Raw genomic sequence first — 27,462 nt, forward strand, 5'->3', positions numbered from 1 at the left:
GAAGCTTTGAGTTTAGTATAAAAATTTCCTACTTCATAATTACAGACTTGTTATTGTTTAACAATTTATTTCCACTTACAAATCATGCCCTGGAAAGAAAAATAATGTACAAGGGCTTTTAGCAACTGGAAAGTTATTTGATTGCAACCCTTTTGCAAATATGAATTCCATATTTAACTGTAATCAACAACCTTTTAAAAGCCTCTTTTGTGTTTGAAACCAGGCTTCCCAGAGTCTGCATATGTCATAATTGGGTTTCTGAAGTCTATATGGCTTGATTCATTTGCTTTCTGGGTTTAGATTCATAAGAGAAATAAAAGTTTATTAAAAGCAAAAAGGAAGAGGGAGAGCGATCACAATATGCAACATTGCAAACAATCTTTTCCAAAATGTCCACCAATGTTTGTGTTTGTTTTATTCTGTCTCTCTTTCCAGCTGCTGGTAGGGATTATCCAGGCCGCTGAACTGCCTGCCTTAGACATGGGAGGCACATCTGACCCCTATGTTAAAGTGTTTCTGCTGCCCGATAAAAAGAAGAAATTTGAGACAAAAGTCCATCGAAAGACCCTTAATCCTGTCTTCAATGAGCAATTTACTTTCAAGGTACTTTTTTTTGTACTTACTAATAACGTTTACTCTGTGGTTTTAAGATCCATCGCATCCTGACACAGACCTAGAAATGCACATGACCGCTTGCTCAGAGACTCATGGATGAGTTTATTCAGAATATTTAAAATTCTTATCTTCATTCCAGTGAGGATTCTACACTGCCTTCAGATTTTGTTAAAGTAGGATTCAGCTTAGCCATCTCAGAGCAGAATACAGGCTGGAATATGATGGGGATGTCATTCACATCCACAAAGGGAAAAGTGAGCCAATAGACTTGAACACTCCCCCCACTCTCAAAAAAGCCAAAGGGGTAATGAAATTATTATTTTCCTAAGTCTCAAAATTCCCCAAAATAAGTTATACTCACAAAATAAAATAGCCTGTGTTCCACTGCTTAAATGGTATTAAGAAGTTTGACTCTCGTGGCAAAATTCTGTGTGTCCAGGGCAATCCCAGGGCTCCCAGACCATTCTGAGCCTATCAATAACGAGAATACAAATCTATTGTTTTTCTGCATTTCTAGCATTTTCCCTTAACTCTAGCCTCTTCCCCAATGCTCTTCATCTTGTTGAGTTACCTCAGCTGACAAACAATAACAAAGAGAGATTCTGGCCATAAAATAACTGGACGGGAAAATGTACCCTGCAGGCCTCAGGCGTCTCTGCATACACAGCTCTGTAGCTCATGTCACCAAGTCACGCAGAAAAAGCAGTACTTTGGTAACTATCTTTAATAAGTGAAAAAATTGTAAAGTGCATTACTTAAAATAATACATTTCTGAAAAATGAAGGGTCTGTGAATATGCCAGCAGGCAGATTCAAAATCACTCATCTATCAGCCAGCCCTAGCGACAGAATGGGGCTCATGTGAGCAAATACTATGGTATAAAATAAATTGGTGCAAATAAGGGCATGAGTCATTTCCTCGAGCCTTGTTTCCAGTTTTCTAAGAGAGCAAGGTCTTTCTGTTCACTCTGAAATTTCAGATTTTAAGAGAAAAATTCCCAAGGTATTGTCAGTAATCTTATCTAAAACCTACACCTTTCTATGCCCAGATAGTTCGTTTAGAGTAGTAATAAAAAGATTCTGAAACTCTTCAGCTTATGAAGAACTCATCACTATGACCAGTATACCACAAAGCATAAAATGAAGATAAAACCAGTAAAATATTGCAAATGGTAATGACAATCATTCTATTTGGCTATGTATTAATTTTCATTTAGTCAGGGGTTTCTCACCACAATGTAGTAAACAGTTTTCTTAAATGATTTGAAATACTATGGTGTCTTTCTGTTTTGAGTTACCTGTGTGTTATTTCAAAAAAAATGTATTTCTAAAATTTTATTAGTAATTTCTGTGGCTTCAAGTGGTTGATTTACTGAAATTTTTTGACTGTCTATAATATTTTATCAGGTCCTATTTTAGATCAAGAATGCTGCTCAGGCAATAAATCAATCAAAAGTGTAAAATATTTTGATACACTTAGAACTATGCGGCTCTTTCTAGAGAACTGGTTAATTTCTCTGGGAGACATTGTAGATTATACATATTGAAATGCCAATAGGCAAGATGATGGAAGAACAGAAGCATAGTAGTTTAAAGAGAAGAGGCTTTAAAACTGAGTTCAAATCCACTTCATATGAACATGACATGCCTGACCTAAATGCTTCTTTTCCTTCAAACTCCCACCTGAAGGAGTTCCTAACCATTCAAATAACTATGGAAGTGCCAACCATGCCTAATGTGTATTCATTCAGCTTCAAACTGCTCTGTGAAGTAGGCCTTAGTATTATCACTATGTGATGGGTGAAAAGTAGGAAGATGCCCCTTCAGCTGCAACCTGTGAAAACCCAGGCCCAGGACTGTCTGACCCCAACACTAGGTTTTTTAATTAATGTTGTTTCAGGAATTACCCAAAAAAATCCAGAGTGATTTCAGAAATAAGATGAAATGTTTATCGCTACTCTAAAATTCATTTCTTCCTCTGAAATTCAGCTGTTTGGGTTTTTTTTCCTTCTAAAATGAAAAGTCACCATCCCTACATTTTAATCAAAATATTTTAATCAGATTCCAAATAGGTGGCAAGTGAGGAAAAAAAATTCTCGATAAACTAAAATTTCCTAGATGTATATGGTCAAATATGCCTCCTTCTCCTTCCCTTGGTATACAAAGCTCATTGAGAAATGTTTGATGGACCTAAGACAACCATTTGTGCTGATAAATAAAAATTGATCAAACCTTCAAACCAAGTCCACACGATTTCTTAATTAGGCATTTCTACCCAGTTACTGAAGTGAGGCTTACTTAGAATGCACTACTTCCCCTGAATATTAAAAATGTCACCAGTAAAAATCCCAGCCCACAGCATCTGTCCTGGATGTATCTGAACAGCTGGAGGATCCATCAGTTCTTGGCCTTTTGCCACCACTCTTCCTAAAAAGTGTCATACCTAAGAATGAACCTCAAGATCTATATTATAAATGCATCTCTGATATTCAAAATATCAATTTCCTAGTCAATTCTTGTCCATCAGTAAATTGTTTTAGGGAGCAAGGCAACTTGTGAATTTCATTTAAATCCTTTGTGACTCCTAACATATTTTTTCATAAATCACTGCTCCATTCAACTGTAGCATCCAAATGGCTTGAAAGAGCTAGTACAACTTTGGAAGCAAGTTTTCCACCCTAACTTATACTCTTACAGTGTAAATGATCATAACAATAACACAATATCCTACAAGTAAAACTTACATAGTCAAGAGCAAGACACCTTAGCTTATTCTTGTATTAAACAAATTCCCCCCTGAAGGAGCTACTAATCATTCAAACAATACATATTTAAGTGCCTATTGTGTGTCAACACTGCTAAATCTTAAAGTGTTTATAGCATGACTAATAGTTAAGATTCTATCATTAATACTAACAGCTTCTAGAATATTAGGATAGAGTGGTAACTGATGATGGTAAGTCCTTCATTTCTCCCAATTTAAGCCTCAAGTAGTGATTCAAATGACTCAATTTTTAAAAAGCACCATTATCTCCCTGTTTTGCTTATCCAACATACATATTACAATTAAGCACTATAACAAGTAACATATTTTAAGCATCTTTGTGACCAGATTTTTATCCTCATCTCTTTTTATTAAGGTGCCGTACTCAGAACTGGGTGGCAAAACCCTGGTGATGGCTGTATATGATTTCGATCGTTTCTCCAAGCATGACATCATTGGGGAGTTTAAAGTCCCCATGAACACAGTGGATTTCGGTCACATAACTGAGGAGTGGCGTGATCTGCAAAGTGCAGAGAAGGAAGAGGTAAGGAAAACATTAGCATTTCTAATATGACAAGCTGTACTCGCCAGTTGCTAGTCACATAATAACCTATCAAGAGATGCTCTCTACAAAGGATAATGTGGGCCTCCAGCTGCTGACAGCTGGTAAAATAGGGTTAAGGGATTGTATATCCTCATTAAAAAGTATACTGGTCCTCTGGGTCTCATTTGAAAGAAAAGAGAAAGATTCGTGCACCATGTCTATAGATAATTCCCTGGACAGACACACACACCCACTATCTGTTTCTAAAAAGCTTACAAAATGCTAGACACGTACACATCTACTTCTTTAAAAGGACAGTGAAAAATCATCTTATTCTTTGTATTTTTCCGCAGTCATTTTGTGTTTTCTACATAGATTATGTAGCTATTAAACAGAAATAAAATAGCACTTTTCCCTTGATTATTTCTGCATATCACAGAGCATTCATTGTTTCTTCTACAGCTATCAAAGCATGATGGGTGGAACATCAAATATAATTCAAAAAGGCTGATATTAAATCCATTTTTTAAATGACTCACATTATTATAGTACTCTTCACATTGTTTTTCCCCAGTTTAAATGGCTCAGCACAGGATTTTTCTGTGATTTAAAAAGGGAAGTTCAATATCCTTAGTGCATTTAAACTACATAATAATCAATTCTATTTGATTATGCTTTGCCTGCCTGGCACTAGTGTTTTTTTCTGCAAACGTCTCAACAGGCCAGTATCAAAAAGGCAAACAACTCTAGCTTCTCTGAATTCCTAAGGCAACTCCATTTCTAGCGATTTTTTTGAAATCTGACAATCCCTTGAGTTTATAATCACCCAGCAGATCCCCAACAGCCTCCATCATTCAGGACCCTAGGATTCTGTAAGGTGTGATCCCTTTGGGGCCATGCAGGAGATCAAAGAGTGGCCCAAGTCTTCAAGAAATTCAACCAAAGCCTGTCACCTGGGAATCCTCTCAGCCTATGGTTTTCTGTGACCAATGTAACTAAATGAGGTTTTAGAATAGGTTTGTTGATTGCTTTTTTGGAATTAAATCTTATTAGTGCTCTAACTTTGGCTGTGAAAAAGGAATAAAAATTATCTGAGTTAAGCTCTCCTTTCCTTTCGGAAAGAAATATATATAACTTAACCAAATGCGTTAGTCAAACTTAGATTCTTGAATACTGAACGGATTTAGCCCCACTGTGGATATTCAAAAACCACCCAAAGATAATACTGAGTTTTTACATTTCATTATTTTTTATAAGTATTTCTTCTCTATGAGTGAATATCAATGTTAAATCCAACATCTGGCTGAAAATAATAACTTGATCGTGTTTCTAATTTTTTAACAAGGTGTTTCATTGAATTTTTATGTTTTATTGAAATGTTTTCCTTTGTAAATTCCTTGCAACTGGGGTATAAAGTAGGACCATGGCAAATATTTATTAACTGAAAAGCTTTTTATTAGTTGACTGGCTAATGGTTAGCTTGCTGGTTGAGTATCAAAATATGACCCACTCATGCTTCACAATGACTACCTGACCAGAGTGCATGGTTCATACTCCTCACCTTCATCTGGTAACTATCAAGTGGTATAGGATTCCAAGATCACACTTCACTGGGTTTCTGAAAAGTTGGCAAATATCTTTGCCTGAGTTAAGAAAATGTAAGCCATTGAGCAGTTTTCCTCTCTCAATAATTCTTTGAATATGGGCAGAACTTGAAAGTTGACAGTTAGGTGACAGGTTTAACTCTGGAATCTAAGAGGGTAGAGAGACAGCCCAAAAAGAATCACATACTTTTCTTCTCATCCCCTTACTTGTCCTTTCATCTCTCTCTCTTCTATTTCCTTCTTCTTCTTCCATGTCTTCTCTCCCTATCTCAGACAAATGTAGCCCAACTCGTTTAAAATATTATGTGAGTATTTACTATAAATTGCTACATGCCTGGGACTCATTTAGGTACTAAAGAAAGTAAAAAGGGTAGACACTGCTTTTGTTTTCATTGCATACAGTGTGTTCTCGTTTTCCTTCCTCACGGCAATCTTTGCCTGGCTTGATGTCAGTGAGAATGGTTTCTGGAAAAAGTCCTGTCTTTAAGATCAAACACTCCTGGGTTTCATTTCTGACAAGTCCATTTACTAAATCAGAGAACTTGGACACATCTCTTAAGCTCTCTAAAATGCAGGGTTTTCTTTATTTAGAAAGTGGTTTAACATTATCTACCCCTGTCGTGCTCGCTTCGGCAGCACATATACTAAAAATAACATTATCTACCCCTGTCTTACAGATTAAGTAGGATAGAGTATAAAGTGCCTAGTATAGAGCTTGGTATGTGGTAAGTGCTCAATAAACAAGAGATCTCTCATTCTTTCTTCTTGGCCAATTTTTGTTTGGATTCTCTTTTACTTCATGCTTTTACCTCCCTCTTTGTTCTAGCCTTTTCCCTCTATCTAAATCTATTTCTGTCTTCTTTTCCTCACCACCATTCTATTTCCTTAATGTCCCTGGAATTTTTAATGGGAAGTAATTCTACAACTACATTCTTAAACTCTAGAGCCATTCCTCTTGGATACCTACCTGGGAAGAGTAATTTTCACTTTTCAGTTGAGTAGCTCTTTCCTTTTATCGTGATATTAAAAAGCTCTTGAAACAGGTGTCTAGCTTACAATCTATCTCTGGATGACTAGAACCAGGTATAAACTTTCTCATAATAAATGAAGTAAGATTCCAATTACATTTTTCATCTGAAGAATTACTTATTCTCACTGATATAGGCTATATTATTTCATGCTACTGTCCATTAACTGCAGGAAATTAGTTGTGTAAATAAATTGAAGTCTTAGATTGACTTTGGTTCTCACGATTTTAAAGATACTGTTTTTCCATTCTACACGAACAATTCTGTTCATGGTTTTCATTTCCCTTTCATGTAACAGTGTAATATTTAATGTCATAAGGAGTGAAAGATACCAAGAAAAGTAAGAAAAAGGAATTCAAGACACAGCCTTGGAATCTAGAAACTGAACCACTAATCACAGTTGTCTGTTCACTTGGTTGACACTTAGATTTAAATAGGTTAAATCCCACCCACTGAGATCCAACCTTGTGATTCTGAAAGAATGGGGTAGGGCGTTGTAGCCTAAAAGTTGGAAAATATGAAAGTCGTAAGATGGTGAAGCGATTATATAACTTAAAAATTATGTTATTTTAGTGATCAACTAAATGTGCAAGCAATTAGGAGGAAGAAACAGAAGAAGACTTATCTGAAAGTTACTAAGTACATGTTGAAAACATAAGGTGTGTGGAAGAGTCCTAATGAGCACACAGCTCCCACTGTTAGATTCTAGACCCTGGGGAAACATCTCTGGATGACTTTGCATTCTGACTTAACTTTCTCTGACACAATCAAAGCCACCTCCTAACAGATGAAAATGGAATTTGACTTTACAGACCACTAGACTTTTGTCGTCCTTTTGTTTCTTTAGATCAGAAATATATATCCTCTGAGTTGAGAGATGGTAACATATAAAACTTTTCCTTATTTTCCTTTTTTCAGCATAGGGCCTCAAAAATCAGCCTTTTGCAAAAGGTTTTCAATTACCTATTTGCAAAAGGTGTCTAATATGTATAACCCCAGACTGTGTTTTTGAGATTGTTTTTTTTCTTTTAACTTATTTATTTTGAGGATGGGAGGGAGGGAGAAAGAGCGAGAGAGCGAGGGAGAGAGAGAGAGAGAGAGAGAGCACCCAAGCACAAGCAGGAGAGGGGCAGAGAGAGAAGGAGAGAGAAGCATCCCAAGCAGGCTTTGTGCTGTCAGCACAGAGCGCGACGCAGGTCTCCATCTTATTAAACATGAGATTGTGACATGAGCCAAAATCAAGAGTTGGATGCTTAACTGACTGAGCCACCCAGGTGCCCTGAGATTGTCTTCTTTTTAATTATTCAAAAAAAATTTATGCCAGCCACAAGTCAAACCTGAAACTAACCTTCATACTTTTAGAATACCTCATTAATTTTATACATCTGCGTAATTATTTCACATGTTATCATCATTGGCTAGAATTCCATTTTTCTTTTTAAATTTTATGATTTTATAAATTGTCTCAGTTCTCATCCTAGAATCAGGTACATCTTTAAAAATACATGAAAAAATTAGGAACAAAATGCTAAAAAAAACCAAAAAACAGTCTAAGTGCTTTAACCACCATGGCTTCCACTATTTCTAATCTCTAAAGAGAGCATATACTATGTAAGAAATATATGTGCCAAAAAATAACCAAATCTTTTCTTGATTTTTGAGCAAATCTGTCTTATGACTTTAGCAGTACTGTTTTTTCTTCCATTAGAGAATAAGTCTATCACTTCTGCTTTGTGTAGAATTTGTTAAAGAGTGATTTTTAAATGAGATTCTGTAATCCAGTGTAAATGGGAAAAAAATTGATTGCTGAATTAAAGCTAGTCGGGACATAATTTAATTAGTGCCCAAGCAGAAGGGAAGAGAAACTACGTTAGTGCCTTAATAGAAAATCAATTTTGCAACAAAATTTCACATTTTTAAGCCTAATTAGAAAAACATTTACTGCACAGAAAAGCATTTGGAGGATATATATTCAGTCAAATGGAAGAAGTTTTTCAGCCTCCAGTGGTCAATTACTTGATGTTTCTTTGGAATGGGTTAAAGTCATTATTCCTTAGGACACCTTTGATGTCCAAAGATCATAAAAGAGTTGATGTTATTTCTAAGTATACTTAGCAGTTAGACGGTAACTCATGCCCTCCGAGAATCTCTGCACAACGAATCAATGCCCCAAATGGAAATCTTCTCCAAAGGTTAACTGGTGGAATTTTAAACATGGATGCCAATAAGAACCCTTCTTGTCTTTCCCAGTCTCTCACACTACAGAAATCCAACACACTTACATTGATCCAGAACATTCCAGGAAGTTACACTTCTCTGTATTGGTTTACTTGTTTATTGTTAGTCTTTCCCTGCTAGACCATAAGCTCAAGCCCAGCAGTGGCCGTATCTATTGTTTCCCACCATGAAAGCAAGTTTAATTACAGAGGCAAGCACACAGGAGGTGTGCAAAACTATCTTTCACTGAAGAAATGGGAGAAGGTGTTTATTAAACTGTGAGATGTTTCAAAATTCCCCTTTTAAAGTCTATATTAATAGTAATTGTGTGCTTGTTTTATAAATGAAGTCTTCAGTATTCTGAAAGTCCACCAACAAAATATCCTAGTATAAATGATGACATGGTTTAATACCTATTGGTGCATTTTGGTCTGTTGCTTTTTAAAAAGAGGCAGTGTAGATGCTTATCAAAATCACTGTTATTACTGTTTCTGTTGATGGATATTAAAATGGTGATAGTTGTTGTTATTAAGGCTTATTCCATATCTCATTCTTCTCTGTAACCTTTTTTTGCTTTTCATTTTTTTATTTAAATTCTTAGTTAACATACAGTGTAATACTGTTTTCAGGAACAGAATTCGTCTTTCTTTAACTTATTCCCTTAGCATAATACATTCTAGCTCCATTCACACTATTGGAAATGACAAGATTTTATTCTTTTTGATGGCCGGATAGTATTCCATTATATATATGTACAAACACTCATCTTCTTTAGCCATTCATCAGTTAGTAGGCATTTGGGCTCTTTCCAGAGTTTGGTTATTGTTGATAATGCTGCTATAAACATGGGGGTGCACATAGCCATTTGAATCTGTATTTTTTTTATCCTTTGGGTAAATACCTAAACAGTGCAATTGCTGGGTCATAGGGTAGTTCTATATTTAGTTTTTGGAGGAACCTCCTTACTGTTCTCCAGAGTGGCTGCACCAGTTTGCATTCCCACCAACAGTGTAAGAGGGTTCCCTTTTCTCCACATTCTTGCCAACACTTGTTGTTTCTTGTGTTGTTAATTTTGGCCATTCTGAGAGGTATGAGATGGTATCATGTTTTGATTTCTTTTTCCCTGATGAGTGATGCTAGCATCTTTTCATGTGTCTTTCTCTGTAACCTTCTTACCTGGTTTCCATGACACACAGAGAGCTTGCAGTTTAGCATAGTTTAGCTTTATCTAAAGTTAGGATTTAGTTCAAACTATAACATAAGTTTCTGCTTGCAACATGGAAATTTACCCCAAAGGAAGTGGAAAAGAATTCGCTCCAAGGAAAATTCAAATAATATGGACATATACCTAAGTTTATCATGGAGTATTTATTGCTAGTCGGGTTCATAACAATAGATATAAGAAAACTCCATACCACTGGATCATATTACGACCATGATATATATTAGTGCATTTAGTATATATATGTTCATTTTATGGAACTTGAAACATAATAATAATTCCATTTAAACTATTAAAGAAATAGAGTTGCCTTTGATTTTTTTGGGGGGTATGTTTTTGACCATAGCTATGGTTTACTTGATTTTGAGTCTTCGGTCAGAATTTCAATCACTGATTATAATTGTATTGTTATGCATAGTAGTATTGCCCGCTTCATGATGTGGTTTCTAAGAACATCATAGGAAAAAAAGCAAATAACTTGAAATATCCCTCTAGTGTGTAGTATATAATTTGATTGCCTTTCTAGTTAAAAAGACTTTTCACGCGCAAATGGTTGAAACCAAATTCTCACTTCACTGAGTCTCTAAATGAAAATTTAATATCCTTTTATTTTCCATTGTGAATTCTCTAGAAAACTAATCTAAATTTAGAGTCTAAAGAATTAAACTGGGGGAGAGGGACTCTGGTTATTTTCACAATACCCTTTGATGACCTTCCATTGTCATACTTGAACCTACTGCCTTACCCTCCCCTACACAGCTCTAACCACCCAGAGGCCTGTGTTCTCAGCCCTGCTCTCATTTCCAAAGTTCACCTTCACTGAAATGTACCTTAACTTCTCTTCCAAAGCTATAAACAAATAATAATAAAAGCTTTCTTTTACTGAGAGTCTGCTGAGTGCCAACAAAAATAATTCTCACAATACTCTTCAGCATTAGCATTATTAGGGGTGAGAAACCTGAAGGCCAGGGAAGTCTAAGTATTTGTCAAAGTTCATACAACCAATTCCAGAGCTAAAATTCAAACACAAGTCTGAAACCCACACTCTAATAATGCCGTCTTCATTAAACAATATTTCCCAGTCTTTTCAGCCTCAAAACAGACCTGAAAACTCAATTTAAATGCGAAAACAAAAAACACCAGCAAAAACAAAAAGCACCAGCAAAAACTGATGCAAACTAGTTTTTCTAAGCTTTATCTTATTTTTTCAAACTTATCATTTGGCCAGTTTGCTTTAACAACCTGCAACTGGTTAAAGCCTACATATATATTTTCCTTCTCAAATATTATAATGCATTGCAAATGTATGTAACATACAAAAAAAACCAACTATGGCATTTTGTTTCTTAATATTTCATAAATACTCAGCATGAATTCCCACCCAAGATAGAAAGCCCTTAAATGCGAAGGTACTCATTAACACAAACATGTTATTATTCACTCATGAGTGCTGATGAATTTAATGAAGGCAGAGAGATTTTGCTTTCCATTAAAAAAAATTCTTCATTAAACAGAATATAAATTCCCATCCATTCATTTAAAATATACTGAATATCTGTGAAATTAGTATATAAAAGTATATTGTAAAGTATATAAAGTGTATAAAACAGAAAATTAAGGCTCATATATGGGATGTGGCAATAATAGCAACAAAACCTTATAACACAAAATAACAAAATCTTCAGGAAAAGCCAAGTAAGAAGTATGAATTTCAAATGTACCGTATATTTTATTAAGCAAGAAGAAAAGGCATGGAGAAGGAGGCTCCACTGAAGACTTGAAAAAAGTGAACCAATCTTTCAAGAGAATTTGAAAAGACAGAAACAAACAGAGATTGCTTTCAAGAAATTTAAAAGAGATCAGCAAGGGGCACCTGAGTGGCTCAGTCAGTTAAGCCTTCAACTCTGGATTTCAGCTCAGATCATGATCTCACGGTTGGTGGAACTGAGCCCCATGTTGGGCTCTGGGCTGACAGCACAGAGCCTGCTGGGGATCCTCTCTCTCCCTCACTTGCATGCATGCATATGCACACCCATGCTCTCTCAAAATAAACTTATTTTTTTTAAATAGTAATAAAAGATCAGCAAGCGCAAGTTTGCAGAGTGGAGACTGCCAATAACAGGCTCAGCTAAGAGTGGAGGGAAAGCTTGAACAGATACCCTGAGATTGAATAAATAAGACTGAATGAAGTAGTTTAATGAAAGTTTGCCCCTTAAACATCAGATTGATGAATCGAGACTAAGGACACTGAGTGAAGTTTGTTAGAACTTGTTCTTCCCAAGGACAAGAGTTAGAATATGAAAGCCAGATCCGCATCTGTGCCCAACACTCTATTAACTGCTTTTCTTGCATGGGTTCATGTACTTCTTGGGGCAGTTCCATGGGGTAACTCTTCATATCCCTATTGCACATATGACAAAATATAATTGTCCCAGTGCCACCCAGAAAATAAGTAATAGAGCAAAGATTTAGACCAGTTCTGCCTGAATCACAAACCCATTTTGTCTACTCCACCGTATTGCCACTCAGCTGACTAACGCTCGGCAAGCACAGTGACACTGTATCTCCTTTACCTTCTCATCTCCAGGGCCTACCACTGTGCCTGGAACCTCCAAAGTCCTTAAATATTTTCAAGTGAATTGAACAAATTAGAATGAAATGAGAATTTTGTGAAATATGTGTCATGAGTTTTACCGCTTTCAAGAAAGTCATCTTTGAAAGGAACCCCATTATCCCAGTGCACTGCTTAGGAGATACACCCAAAATATTTTGAATTCTATTTCCTCTCTCCAGAAGTCTTTCTCAGTGTACAGTACATTCTTTCCTCAATAGTGGCTTCTTCTGGTCTTCACAAGGTCAATTTTATTGAAATTGCTATAACCTATTTAGAGTCAAGCAGAACTTGATGATCAAATGGAGTAAAATAGTTTTAATTACTGTGCTAATATAATAGGTCAATGTTCTTGCAAGATTTTTTTTTAATGTTTATTTTGAGAGAGAGAGCACCCAGTGGAGGGCAGAGAGAGAGGTGGGGCAGAGGATCCAAGGCAGGCTCTGTGCTCACAGCAGAGAGCCCGATGTGGGACAACCCACTAACCATGAGATCATGACCGGAGCTGAAGTCTGTCGCTTAACCAACTGAGCCACCAGGTGCCCCTGTTCATTTTTTATTTTAATGTTTATTTTATTTTTGAGAGGGGGAAGTGAGAGAGAGAATGAGCAAGGGAGGGGCACAGAGAGAGGGAGACACAGAATCTGAAGCAGGCTCCAGGTTCTGAGCTGTCAGCACAGGGTCCAACATGGAGCTCGAACCCATGAGCTGTAAGATCATGACCTGAGCCAAAGTCAGACGCTTAACCAACTGAGCCACCCAGGTGCCCCTGTTCTTGTAAGATTTACAGTCTTTGAATGAAATGTTATCATCATTGGCATCACTGCATGGTCTCTCAAAGGGATCACTATGGGAAAAAATTATTGAGGGATAAAGTTCTAACACATCTAATACTAAGGAATCTAACTGTTTTAATAGAAACTGATGTGGGGGGGGGTAGTTTTTCTTTTAACTCAAAGAATAAAAGATTTCGGTTGATTTTTTAATAAAACAGAGCAAAATGGGTTGAAAGCACAGGTTTTGGTAGAGCAGCAAGTGAGGTGTGGGGGTTGAAATGGGAACAAACAGAAAACAAAAAGATAAGAAAAATGACATAGATAAGAGCAATTTGCCTACATCAGGTTTATTATTCAGATAGCGAAGAGGTTTTTGAGTAGGAAGCCATGTGATCAATGCAAGAGAATGTCTTATTCTGTTGTGTCCTCCATCTTCCACACATTTGGATCTTTTACAATGTAATCCTTTCTAGGAGTTCATCATATGTTTTGGAACACTTTTTTTCATTATCTTGTTTGTGAATTCTTCAAATTAAATGTTTTTAACCTTCTGTCTTACTCCTACCTCACTTTGAGCAGGCCAAATGTTTATATTGTGAAAGCTTTAATCCATTACAATCTGTTACTCTGCAATTAGATGAAATGTCAGCAATTGAGTGCTGTATACTACAGAAAAGAGAGAACTTGCTGAAAAACAAGAGCTTGAATAATTAAAAGATGAAAGAGAAGGAGTGTGTGTGCACGCACACACTTGTCCTTAAAGATTTTTATTAATTATGAATAAGGGTCATTAAATTATTGCAATTTCATTTATTATTTATTCAATATGTAGTTAAGTCCCTTTTATGAGCCAGAGACTGTGCTAGTTTTTATGAATACAATGGTGAAGAAGACAGACCCATTCAGCTTCATCAGTTAGAATTTAATGGTGAAAGAGCCCCTTAAGGGAGATTAAAGCTCTGGTTCTGGACTCAACCTATGTGGACCCAACCATAACTCCACTTACAACTAGTGTGTCCTTGGGTTTGTTACTTAACCCTTCTGTAAAATGGAGTATTACCCACTTGCATGAGTTATGATACATTCTAAATGAGATAATTCACATGAAAGAACAATTCTTGGCACCTAATAAGCTCTCAGTGGATGTTAGTTATTCTTATTAGTGGGAACATGGATTAGTGCCTTTATTTCCTCACCAGCAGAAAAAGCATCGCTCTGACCACTAGACCCAGATCCCTCATTTTGTGAAGAGATGTGGACGGACTAAGGGCTGAGAAGGTGTGTCATGCACAGTTTTGATGAAAAGGAGGAGGTCTGAGCTTAAACCCCACGTATGAAAACCACCGTGGGGCATAAAAGAAGTCACAAATGACAATGCAGGCTGAGACTCACTCGGAAAGAGGGGAAGGTGGTCCTAATACAATGTGGTCCCAGTGACTATGTACTTCTCTGTATCTGACACCACAAAAAAGAATTCAAAGTTCAGATGATCCTACAAGGCAAAAAAACAAAAACAAAACAAAAAAAAACCCTGACAATAATTAGTGTTTGCAAGGATGTAGAGAACTGAAACCCTCAAACATTTCAAATGGCAAAGTAAAATGGTGTTGCTACTTTAGAAAACAGTTCAACAGTTTCCCAAAATGTTAAATGGATAGTTATTATATGACCTAGTAATTCAACTCCTTGCTATATACCCAAGAAAAATAGAGACACACATATATACACACACAAACTGTATGAGAATATTTATAGCAGTATTTTTCTAAATTACCAAACAGTAGAAAGAACTCAAAATTCCATCAGCTGATAAATAAACAAACACGCTGTATTCACACAACAGAATATTATTCAGCCACACAAAAAAAGGGATGCAGTACTTATACCTGCTATAGCATGGATGAACCAGAATAAGCAAATCCACAGACAGAAAGCAGACTAATGGTTGCCTAAGGTGGGGAGTTGGGGGTGGGGGGTGGTGATGAACGATGACAGATAATAGGTATGGGTTTCTTTGTGGGGTGATGAAAATATTCTAAAATTAGGTAATGGTGAGGGTTACACAATTCTGCATATATTAAAATCCACTGAATTATCCATTTTAAGAGGGTAAATTTTGGGGCATCTGGGTGGTTCAGTCAGTTAAATGGTTGACTTCAGCTCAGGTCATGATCTCGCAGTCCATGAGTTTGAGCCCCATGTTGGGCTCTGTGCTGACAGCTCAGAGCCTGGAGCCTGCTTCAGATTCTGTGCTTTCCTCTCTGTCTGCCTTTCCTCTGCTTGTGCTAGCACGCTCGCTCTCGCTCACTCGCGCTCTCTCTCTTCCCCCCCCCACCAAAATAAACAAACATAAAAACAGAGGCTAAATTTTATGTTATGTGGATTACATTTCTTGGAAGCAATTCTTTAAATAGAGTTTCAGATGCTGGAACCCACAACATGGAAGCATGATGTTTAATGCTGATCCAGGCCTCATTTAGATTGCACTCAGTATGCTGGGAGTTCTTTCCTGATACAGTTTGAGAAGTTTATAGAGGTTTGCTCAAACTATTCTAGTTTCTCTTTAAATCATAGCATTCGTCTTCCAGATCATGCTTGTAACCACATGCCTCTTGATAGAAGGTCAATGCTAAGACCCCTTTGGATAGTGAAGAACTCAGGCCTACGCCTAGGCCATGTGGCTAGCCAGAGAGCTCAGGATTCCAAACACCAGGTTTACTGATTCCAGTAAACTGATTACTGATTCCTTGGGGTAGGAAGTATTAGGCTTAATTCTACTGCTGTAAAAACACTGTTTGCAGTATGAAAACTAATCCTTTTGAGTCTGACTTCATATCGTCGCTTCTCAGATGGCCCAAGTTATTTTCTTGGGTTTGTTTCCAATTTCGAATTACTATGACCAGAGCTGTCATAAATGTACTTGCACAACTTACTGTGGATACCTGTTTTCATTTCAGCCAGAACTGCTCACATGTGAGTGTATGTTATGTTTTTTAAGCTAAAGTGACCAGGATACCAGATAATAGTCTACACAGGAATGCATTATGGTATTTACTGTCTGAGATGCAGTAGTATTTTCCTCTCATGCTAACGAGCCTCCTTGAGGATTCTCCACTCATTTTGATCATTGGCCTTGGCAGTGTATTATCTATGCCGAGTCACACAAGTGACACCTCCTCACACACGTCCCTATTCTCCATGTATCCATGCGTAGCCACACAATGCTGTTATGTGAAAAGATGCCTTGTTTACCTGTTTTGTTGACCACATAGGCTGAGCATGAGCTCCTTAGAAGGAAAGTAGTTCATACTTTTGCATATCAAAGGAGTTAGCCCTCCGGAGGAAGTTTGGCATGGATCAATGAGGAAATAACTCAGGTTCCAAAGCCATCAACTCTGAGCCTCATTTCTTTATCTGTGAAATGGTGTTGAAAAGTGCAAAAAAGATGATGTACTTTTATGTTTGAAATTTTTTTCCAATGATTTTTAGTAACTGTATAGCTGTGCAACCATTAAAACAACCTAGTTTTAAAGGATTTCCATTACCCCAAAGAGAAACTCCGTGTCCATCTGTGGTCACTCCCATTCCTACCCTTTGTCCTGAGGCCACTGGGATCTGTTTCCTGTCTCTATGGCGTTACCCATTCTAGACATTGCATATCCATGTAATCCTATAATATGTGGCCTTAAAAAGTCTAACGCCAAATAAATTCCTAAATAAATAGACACTGAGTAAGGAATCACTTTGTTTTGTTAGAGGCAAGTCCATTGTTGGCAATACCATTTAACAGTTTCAGGAGTATTTTTCCTGTCACTGCGGGGCCAATGACCGTCTCGGTATCTCTGAGATGCTCCTGTCCACCCTTTCCAGACTGCAGGTGCCTGAGGGCAAATGCAATGGCACCTAAGCTTTTGGAAAAGCTGAAGGAAGACTTCTTTGTGGGTCTACTTCAAACCGAACAACACCTGTCACTTGCTGTCTCCGACCTGCTTTATCTTCTCTCTTCCCTGTTCTCTCTTCACAAGAGGAACTTGGAGAACAAATAAGCCATTTAGCTTACTTTTTTAATCCCACTTTTAATGTCCTTCGAGTCGCTAGTAACGTGCAATTATTTTCTCTCTGAGCTGGCCAGGGATGTACATCAGCCTCTCTGGGTTCCAGGAGCTGGCAAACTCCTGGCTTGGACAGCACAGGAGAGGCCCAAGAACCCAGGGCCTGTCAAATCCAGCTGTTGGGCAAACCACCTCCATATACCTTTGAAATGCTTCAAGGGCCGTGTTCTTAGCAGTGATGCCTTTGATCCTACAATGAGCCTTGCTTTCAACATCCTTTCCAAAAGTAACTTCTCAATCCGTATTTCTTGTCATGTGGAACATAGTTTATATTCAAGGACAATTTTCTGGACTTGAGGTAGCACTAGAGGGTAGCGAGGAGCATCTAGGAGTGAAGAACAAGACCCCGCAGACAACGCTGCTAGAAGGGACGTAATACGTTCTGAAAATACTTCTAGCCAAGGCTTCTCATTCTCTAAGCTTCAGATACGCTGGAATGTGGCAAGAGGTTGTGTTTACCAAACGTTAACCAACCGCTCTTCAGTTTAAGATGTTATTTCTATGTAAGTAAATCAATATTCTGACAAGGTACTCCCCTAAAGTTTTGTTTTATGCTCGTGTCTAAAGAGAGAAGGGGAAAAAATGTCTTTCAGGAACCAGCATGTCAGGAATAGTCTGTTCTTAATTGTATCTCAGTGTCAAAAAACAAAAATAGAGTGAGATTAGAATCCAAAATAGGCCAAGAGTCTGGAGTTTTCTGTGTTGATTTTAGAATACATTTTTGAACAGCCTCAGTCATAAAGAGGAAGTGCAGTCAGCCTTTGAAATACTTGCCTAATATAAAATCAACAGCAGTGTTTAACTTAGATTCAGAGGAGAGAAAGAGGCTTCTGTTTGAGGTCATTAACTTTCCAAGTACTATCATACTGATATTTTGTTTATATTGAGGCCATGTTTGAAGATGACATCAAAGCTGTGTCACTGTAGATTTGCCTGATTGCCGGGGGGGGTGGGGGGGGTGTTATTCACGTTTCTATTTGGTAGACTGTATTGGCAAAGCTCTGTTACCTGGAAAAAATCAGAGAGAGTAAAACTTCTCTTTACGTGTTGAAATTCACATCTGTGGAGAGTAGGAGACAGTCACTGCACCAAGCATGGTAGCTAACGGGATGGCTGAAACTCAGACTTTTATCCGACTCCAAAAACTCCTCCATCACGCTAAACATTCCTGGAGAAAGAGGCTATGGGGCTCGTGCTAGGGATATTTTAATCCACAAACACATAGACACACTGCACACGCCCTATACTTTGTTTCCCAGTCTCTGCTCTCCCAGCTCCCAGACCATTCCCATGCTGTGCAAAGGGAGGGCAACCCCGGCCTGCCTCAACTGGACACCCCTCTTTATTCCCAAGTCTCTGACTTGCTCCCAGGCTTTCTGGGTCAGTCTTTCCTGCGGCATAGATCTTTCTGTGAAAGATCCCACAGGAGATTCCATGTTTCTGTTCCCGAGTCTCTCTATCCCCATCCTCTGATTTGTTCCATTCCATTATACTGCAGGCTGCAGGAAATAGGAAATCCCGGCTTCCCAGTCCTTCACTGCCTTTCATTATAGTGAGTATAATGATGGATGTGGGGCAGGACTTCCTACCTTGCAATTGTGTCTAAAACACCAAAGGTTAAGGAAACATTTTAATGTGCTCCAAACAATGTTTAATTCAATATACTTGGAGTTTTTTGTTTTTGTTTTTTTTTCAAAACAGGGTATCTTTGTATGCTTAGAGTTCTCTAAGCCCCTGTGCTCCATAAAGCAGTAGGAGAGGCTCCTCATGAACACTCTTTGGGGAAGAGCAGATATGGAGCTCTACAGAATTATGCAATTTTTTTCATTACTAAAATCATTTCTAAAGAGCAGTCAGCCAAAAACGGACCACTCCCCTATAAAATACTGCAATTTGAAATGTGGCCCTGACTACCATAGATTCCATTCCAGAACTCTACATCTTAGGAGAAAAGGAGAGGACAGAAAAAGCCAAAGCCACCTCTTACAAAGCCAGATGATTACTAAATGCATGGTACCCAGGACCCAATTTATTCTTTCTTCAAATCCGAATGTTGACTATTTTGAAAAGTTCACTGTAGCATTCCCGCCTAGAGATGGTCATGTCATCTTTATAGGAGCCCCTTTGGCCAGCCTCACATACAACTTAGCCAAATTTGTAAGTACTTTTCGGTCAGGTCTGAATTCTAGTAGACTAACTGGCCTTTCCGAAATGAGCAGTTGCTAGTGCCCTTTTCAGTCATGACTTTCAAAGCCCAGTGTTAGGTGCTGGCAATGCAGGAAAGCAGCTCGAGCACCATCTGTACCAGGTGCTTTCTGGAGACCTGGATTCTCACCACCACATCCCTAAACCCAACCTCTTCCTCCTGCTGGCTTGTGGGCCTTCTTCAGAAATCTCCTAATTTGGGGATTCTAATTGCTAATCAATTTCCGTAGGAGGAAAAATAGCTTACAAATTCAATTTAAATGTGAAATAATCAAGTACATTAGCTCAGCAAGTTCTCACAAACTATGGTATATTTAGCCAAGTTTGCAAATGAAGACACTGAGGCTCACAGAGGCAAAGACTATTGTCCAAAATCACATAACAAAATAGAGACCAGACATTTAGATCAGTGGTTTGACATGTGCCAAAAGTCCAAATTAATTACTATTTATTCTATTTTTAAATTCTCTTAGGGTAAGGACTCTACATCAAATCCCTAGCATTGGGAGTTAGGAATGGTTAGAGGAAAGTACAAGGGCCCCAGGTAATGAACTCTTAAGACATGCAGAGTGTGACTCTGGTAGCCTTTCCTGTTTTAAAAAATGGATTGAGGTTTTTCCTGAAGAAGCAATCAGGACTAGAAAGTTACTGTACATGCAGGGGCCTAACATACATGCAGGGGTGCCTGGATGGCTCAGTCGACTAAGCATCCGACCCTTGGTTTAGGCTCAGGTCATGATTTCATGGTTCAGGAGTTTAAGCTTCACATCAGGCTCTGCACTAACAGTCCAGAGCTTACTTTGGATTCTCTCTCCCCTCTCTCTCTGTCCCTCCCTTGCACCCTCCCTCTCTCATAAAATAAATCAACTAAACAAACCTTAAATAACATATATGCAAGTCTGAGTTCTGGTTCTTCTTCTCCTGCTATGGTAAACAAAAGGAAATTGTTCATCTCAGTGACTGTTACTCCAAATACAAAAGGCCTAAACCTGAAGACAGCCAAGAACTGACACATGGCTAAAATTTTAACATGGCTGATGTAGGCCAGAGCTGCTGTTTGGAGCTCTTGGTTTGAGTCTGAGAGAAGTATTTAACAGGATGTGTTGTATAAGTCACCAGGGGGTGATTTCATGGCAAGAACCAAGTTCGAAATCTCAAGGATCAAGCTTCTTTCAGACCCTCCTGTTCTACACATAATGAATCAGTGCCTTGGGCTAGAATATAAGCAACCAGAAGCAAGAAGCAGCTCATCATGAGTGATTTCTGCAGGGAAGACAATGCTTGAGACCCAGAGCGATCTCCTTTGAGTGGAGCAAAGAGCCACTCACCCAGCCATTAGTTAGAGTGCCAGGACCCAAAGTAGGAAACAGAGGCTGGGAGCGGAACAGGAAGAATACAGTCTATGGTCTGTCTCCAGCCCCACGTGCTGGCCCGCCATCTTGCACCAACCCCCTTCCCATCCCCCACCAGCCCTGCCAACGTTCTCAAAGGCTCCAGGCTGCCTCCTTTCTGGAGAAAATTGTATGCACTTGACTTCAGAACTGAGAACAGAAATGGTTCATATCCTAAAGGCAAGCTCTGGCAAACCTAAACCAAGAGGTTGTAAATGTTAAGCTAAATTCTCTCAAAGGATTTAAGATCTAAGTTATTCAAACACATTCTGAGACTGTGACAGTTAAAGACTAATCTATCCCCAAACAGAAACTGCTAGCGACATCGTCTATGCCTCACCCTTCCTATTAAGAAACTCTGAGATTACTTTCTAACTTAAAAGGCTGTGTCTGTATGGATTATCTTTCATGTCCCATTTATTTCAACTTGTATTTGTTCACATTCGTCCCCCAAAATGTAGATCATTAAGCAAGTGATAAGTTTAAGATTTACAAGATCTCTGTTCTTACGAGTGTCACAGTGAATATTATTAATATTGCCTCACATTTGCATGACACTTTCACGTGTGCTAGAGGCCACTGGCACTCAACCTTGTGCTTCTGAAGCCAGTTCCCCCCTTCCTCAAGACTTAGGGCTGTGGCATCTGTGGTAGTCATAAATCTGATTTGGGCTCTCAAAAGAACTAGAATGTTTTTCAGAATGAGACAACTGAGTAATTCATGTCCATTTAAAAATGTCCATTTGAGGCAGCTTAGAATGACCTTCTGAAGTGGCTAAAGTCTAAATAAAAAGAAAGACATTCAAACGTGGCATGGAAACAAAAAAAGACCCTCCTGACAGTGTTAAGTGTTGAAACAGATAATCTAAAAGAGCCTACCTCTCTGGAGGGTTTTGAAAAATAAGAACTGGGACATGGGTTTGTAATCCAGCTTCAAGGTAAGGGAATAGACAAGGTGATCTCTCGTGGGATCTAGCAGCCTGGTGATTCATCAAAGAAGGTGTTTATAAAAGCAAAGCCATGAAAGAAATAGCTATAGCATCCATCTAAATCAAGGCTTCCATGGACTTTCTCTCTTTTTTTTTTTTTTAACTTCCAATCTCTCACTGCATTTTCATAAGACCTATCACCGTAGGACATACCCTCTACAATTACTTTGACAAACAACAGTATTGGTACTCAGGTTTTTAGTCTCTTTCAAAGTAATCAGTTTCTGACAATGAAGAATAGCCAAAACTGATCCCTGAAGCTCTGGACGGCAGTGATAGATTTGGGGAGTTGATTTAGCAGAGTGAGTTTTCATACATCAGCACCTGGCTAACGTTTTTGGGCAAATGCCCTTAAGCAGCACTGGCCCGGTGGAAAGTCAGACAAATACAGTAAAGACAAGAGTCATGTCACGTGGATTTCCTACCAGGTACCTGGTAAAGAAAGCACCAGGTAAAGAAAATTGTTTTTCTTTTTTGTTTAATGAGGGTTACTTGCAATGAAAAGAATTCTGTCCAGAGATGGGAGATTTCATACCATAAAGAGTTCTTGCAAACAGAAGCACTAACAAGCTGAGACCCCGGCCATCATATCCAAACTTCATAATCATATTCATTGATGCGAACCTATTCTAACTTATTCAACACAGCAAAATGTGCCCAGCATTCAACAGTAAGAAGATGGTTACTTATACCTACCACTTAGCAGAATCTTAGACAGCCATTACCTATAATTACATGAAAAAAATGCAAAATCTAACATTTTATATATAATATATATATATGACTTTGTTGTGATTTTTAAAAATATTTGCATATGGATAGAGAGAATTTGAGAATATTGTCTTAGGATGCTAAGTGTATTTTTATTCCCATTTTTAACATGCATAACATAAATGCACACATGCAACACATTTAACAAATGACCATTCTTTCAAAATTCAATCTAGATATTCTGATTTCAAAACAGCTTTTTTTTTTAAGTGCTCTACCATGAGTTGTAAGAAGGATAAACTCATATAATACCTCCTATATTCCCTTCTCTGCACCTAATACCCTGACACCACCTGCAATACACACACAGTGTATGGGTTTCCATTTTAACTTCTGTTCAGCTGATGAGTTTTTCTCCACCCCCCCCAAGTTAGTTTGCCCCAGAAATTTTCCCATAAATTATTCCAGAAAAGCACTAAGAATTTGCCCTTATGAAATTAGAAAATAGGAAGGTCAAAATAGATCTTTTTTTTTTTTTTAAGGTTTATTTATTTTGAGAGAGACAAAGGCAGTACGAGTTGGGGAGGGGCAGAGACAAAATTCTAAGCCACTTCTACACTGTCAACGCAGAGTCTAATGCAGGGCTCAAATTCATGAACTGTGAAATCATGACCTGAACTGAAACCAAGAGTCCTACGCTTAACCAACTGAGCCACCCAGGCACCCCTGAAATAGATCAACATTTAAAAATGAGACCTAAGGGGCGCCTGGGTGGCTTAGTCGGTTAAGCGTCCGACTTTCGCTTAGGTCATGATCTCGCGGTTCGTGGGTTCGAGCCCCGCGTCGGGCTCTGTGCTGACTGCCAGCTCAGAGCCTGGAGCCTGTTTCAGTCTGTGACTCCCTCTCTCTCTGACCCTCCCCTGCTCACGCTGTCTCTCTCTCTCTCCTAGAAGTAAATAAAACATTAAAAAAAAAAAAAAGATTAAAAAAAATAAGTAAATAAAAATAAAAATGAGACCTAAAGTACCCCTGCAGTACCATACAGCTCAGACCCCATCACAGCATCACACAGGTCCTAGATCACAGAAGGGAAGAAATCTGGCAAGGCTAGAGAAGCTGTATGGCTGAAATAAGATCTTGACTGGCAAGGAGAGGTTTCTGTGGTTAATCTTGCAATGCCTCACACACAGAAATGGGGCAAAATAAAAAGAAAATGGAGCTTATACCTAGTAATAAAGTAGCAGCAAATATATTGTTAAAAGGCTTTCAACACCTTTGAGATACCATCACAAATCAACACCTTTGAGATATCATCACACAATCATACTGACTAAAATACTTCCTTGAAGCATGTTACAACACTTAACATTATTTACTTATTTATTTATTTTTTTTTTTTGAGAGAGAGAGAGAGAGAGAGAGAGCACAAGCAGGAGAGGGGCAGAGTCATGGTTGGGGCAGGGCTGGAGGAGACGGAGGATCTGAAACGGGCCCTGTGCTGACAGAGAACCCTATGTGGGACTTGAACTCACAAACCATGAGATCATGACCTGAGCCAAAGTTGGATGCTCAACCGACTGAGCCACCCAGGCGCCCCAAAACACTTGCACTTTAAATGCTAGCTAAGTGCTAATATAAGTCAGCATCAAGTGCTCCCTTCTCCTGGCCACCACAGGAAACTCTCTGGCGGTTGGGGGAGTTGCTCCAATGCAATAAAACCTAGTAACCTTTGGATATTCTGCCAGAACATCTGAATCCCACTTAAATATCAGGGGGAGCGTGGGACCTGCAGAAAGCCCAACTATTCACTCATTTCCAGAAGATTCTTGGCCTATTTCTGACAGCTAAAGGAGATTTGACTTCCTGGCTCTCCTACCAGAAGCTTGGGGAGTGAGACTTCCCAGGATTTACTAGGTCACTTTCTAAATCACAGCTTCAGGGTGTTCAGGTGACATAGAACACCCTCTTGGTGGGGAAGAGCTGTGTTCTCAGTGGCTGCAATAACACAGACCATCAGATACTGAGCAGAAAAAACACTTAATGCAGCTAATTTCATACCCCCCCCCCAAAAAATAGAACTTATTTTTGAGCTTGCAGTTACCTCTCAATGCCAAATTCAGGTCTATTTGTAAATGCCAACTTGAGTAATTAAAAAGCCTATATAAAGTCACTTCCATGAAACCTACAGTTTATGAAAAACAGAGAAAGTATTGCCCATTATGCATAAAGCCTATGGTTTCCTCTTTTCCTTCTGATTTAGTGTGGCTGACGAAGACTCCTACAAGTAAGAAGGGTCTCTGTACTCAGGTAGACCTGAGTTCAAAGTGCCTCTGCCACTCATGAACTGTGAAAATAGCAGTCAGCTAGAATCTCCAGCTTTTAATTTTCTTATACTTCAGATGGAGAATATAAAACCTCATCACAATGTCAACTGCACCTCAATTAAAAAAACTCATCGCAGGCTATTGTAATAAGATGCTGTAATATGAGAACAGCCAGAACTAGTAACTGTGCAATGAATACTAGTGCCCTTTTCTCCTTTTCCTTTCTTTACACTCTTGGGTAATTATATTTTACACAATAGCTATTTGTGTTAAATTTCCCACTACCACTTTAAAATACAGAGATGATAGGGGCACCTGGGTGGCCCAGGCAGTTGAGTGTCTGACTCTTGATTTCTGCTCAGATCATGATCCCAGGGTCATAAGATCGAGCCCCACACTGAGTATGGAACCTGCTTAAGATTCTCTCTCTCCTTCTACCCCTCTCCCCCACTGGTACTCTCATTCTCTAAAATTAAAAAAAAAAAAAAAAAAAAAAAAGACAAAGGATATTTATTGGTAAAGGAAAAACACACGAAGCTTAAAAATCATGTGCCATAAAACATTTCCTGACAGTGCAGTGCAACAAAATGGGAGCACACTTTTCTTGCCATTCATAGACAGTTAATTTTAGCATAATTATTGAAAAACTCAACTACTCAGGCTTTTTACAGTGTCTGGCAGTCCACACCCCTTTCGATCATACTACATTTCCTCTTCATGCTGTAGGTTGGGCTACTCAGTCTGAGAGGCCTGTGGCAAGCTATAGTTAATAAGTTTTCCATGGTGTCAAAAGTAATATTAACACGCCACTGAGAGTTAAATTAATTTTGTTTTGTGCACTGGCCTGCATAAACATGAATGACATTTTGGAATATGATCAGGCAGGAGTTGAGGAAGAGCCAAGTGGCAAAACAGAAGAAGACACGCTCACAAGAGCGAGGCAGCCAGCTGCATGCATTTGAGGACACAGGAAGAGAAGCGCAGGATATCATTACAGCACACGTGGGGGTGGGGGTGCTTTATTTCATTTTGTCCCTTAAATAAAATCCTGAAGAGAGCATTTGTCTTTAGAGAAACTAGAGATGTTTGACATTCTGGCTCTTATTTGGAAATGAAAGAGCATCTCTTTGCTAATCTCTGATTTCAAGTGTCTTCAACCCACAGACTTTTTTTTCTCTGCCTCCAAGAGGCAGCTGATTGGTAATAGCTTTTAAATGGATGACCGTCAAGTGGCTTTTTAAAGTCCTAATGGTTGTGTTTATTTCAGAGACTTCTTCAGATTCCCCCCCACACACTCTGCCTATGGCACCAATAAATATGCCATCTGTACAGGGTTAAAAGATATATGCAGAAACCAGAAAGAAAGTATCTTAAGATGATTCAGCAATCACATGACCAAAGTGGCTGATATAATATCTTTTTTTTTCTCTTTGAGTTGTAGTATTTCAGCTAGTACAACCAGAAATTAAATTATGAGGGAAAGAAGATTTCTCTATCAAGATAGTTATCATAGCTATATAATCATATGTACATCACACAGAACTACTATGTGATACATAGAATGTTGTATGGACAGAACTATGTAATAGTTTGAGACTGTGTACCTCCTCATACCCTAAGGTTGACAATTGAGGCTATATCCTATAGTAATTAGAAAGCCTTACATTTCTTTCATGTATCTGTTAGCACTTTTTTTTTTCCTGGCCAGAAATAAAATTGCTATGCCACCCAATTTTTAAACTTGTATATACAAGTTCCTCTATTTTAATAAAATTAAGAGCACTGTGTTCCTTGCTGTACCTATTGTTTGATATCTGCAGGCATCTCACATGATACAGAAGTAATGTTACCCATCATTTTACAAAGGAAAAGTGAAGGGACTCCCCCAAAATCATATGACTGTTAAGCTACAAAGTCTGTGTTTTAGTTCAGGTCAATCTGACTCCAAAGCCTATGCTCTAGGTGACACATAACCCCATGGGCCCTTACCTAGTTTCTTCCTAGCCATCAATCCATTATACATATCAAATGCCTACATAAGTAACTATATGTTCTGTGCCTTCTACATTCAACTATCTCAAATGAAATAGCAACAAAGGAAATGGCTCCTTTGTGGAAGATATTTTTTTCATTAATCTGATGATGCAATTCAGCAAATGTACATCTACCTATCATCCTATGCTGAACTCGTGTTATCAGGAGGAATTTAGCCTTGTTTCTCCCCACAAGAAGTTCATAGGTGATGAGGAAGGGATGTTGCTGTCTGGAAGTGGAGAGTTCAAACAGGATGATATATAAGTGAATTAAAAGTGGGCTATAAAGGATGGCTAGGAATTCAGTAAGTTGTGAAT

At 38.4% G+C, this 27,462-nt stretch overlaps 1 protein-coding gene across 1 annotated transcript in view; it reads left to right on the forward strand.

The window, feature by feature from the left end:
- Positions 1-27,462, forward strand: part of SYT1 (synaptotagmin 1) — a 554,785-nt gene that overhangs the window by 399,322 nt on the left and 128,001 nt on the right. Inside the window, exons 7-8 of the mRNA XM_039235556.1 lie at positions 436-603; positions 3,755-3,922. Of these exons, the coding sequence (XP_039091487.1) occupies positions 436-603; positions 3,755-3,922 (336 nt within the window). The remainder of the gene's footprint in view (positions 1-435; positions 604-3,754; positions 3,923-27,462) is intronic.

The sequence above is a fragment of the Hyaena hyaena genome, unplaced genomic scaffold (genome assembly GCF_003009895.1).
Source record: "Hyaena hyaena isolate Hyena2069 unplaced genomic scaffold, ASM300989v1 scaffold_99, whole genome shotgun sequence".
Lineage (NCBI taxonomy): Eukaryota > Metazoa > Chordata > Mammalia > Carnivora > Hyaenidae > Hyaena > Hyaena hyaena.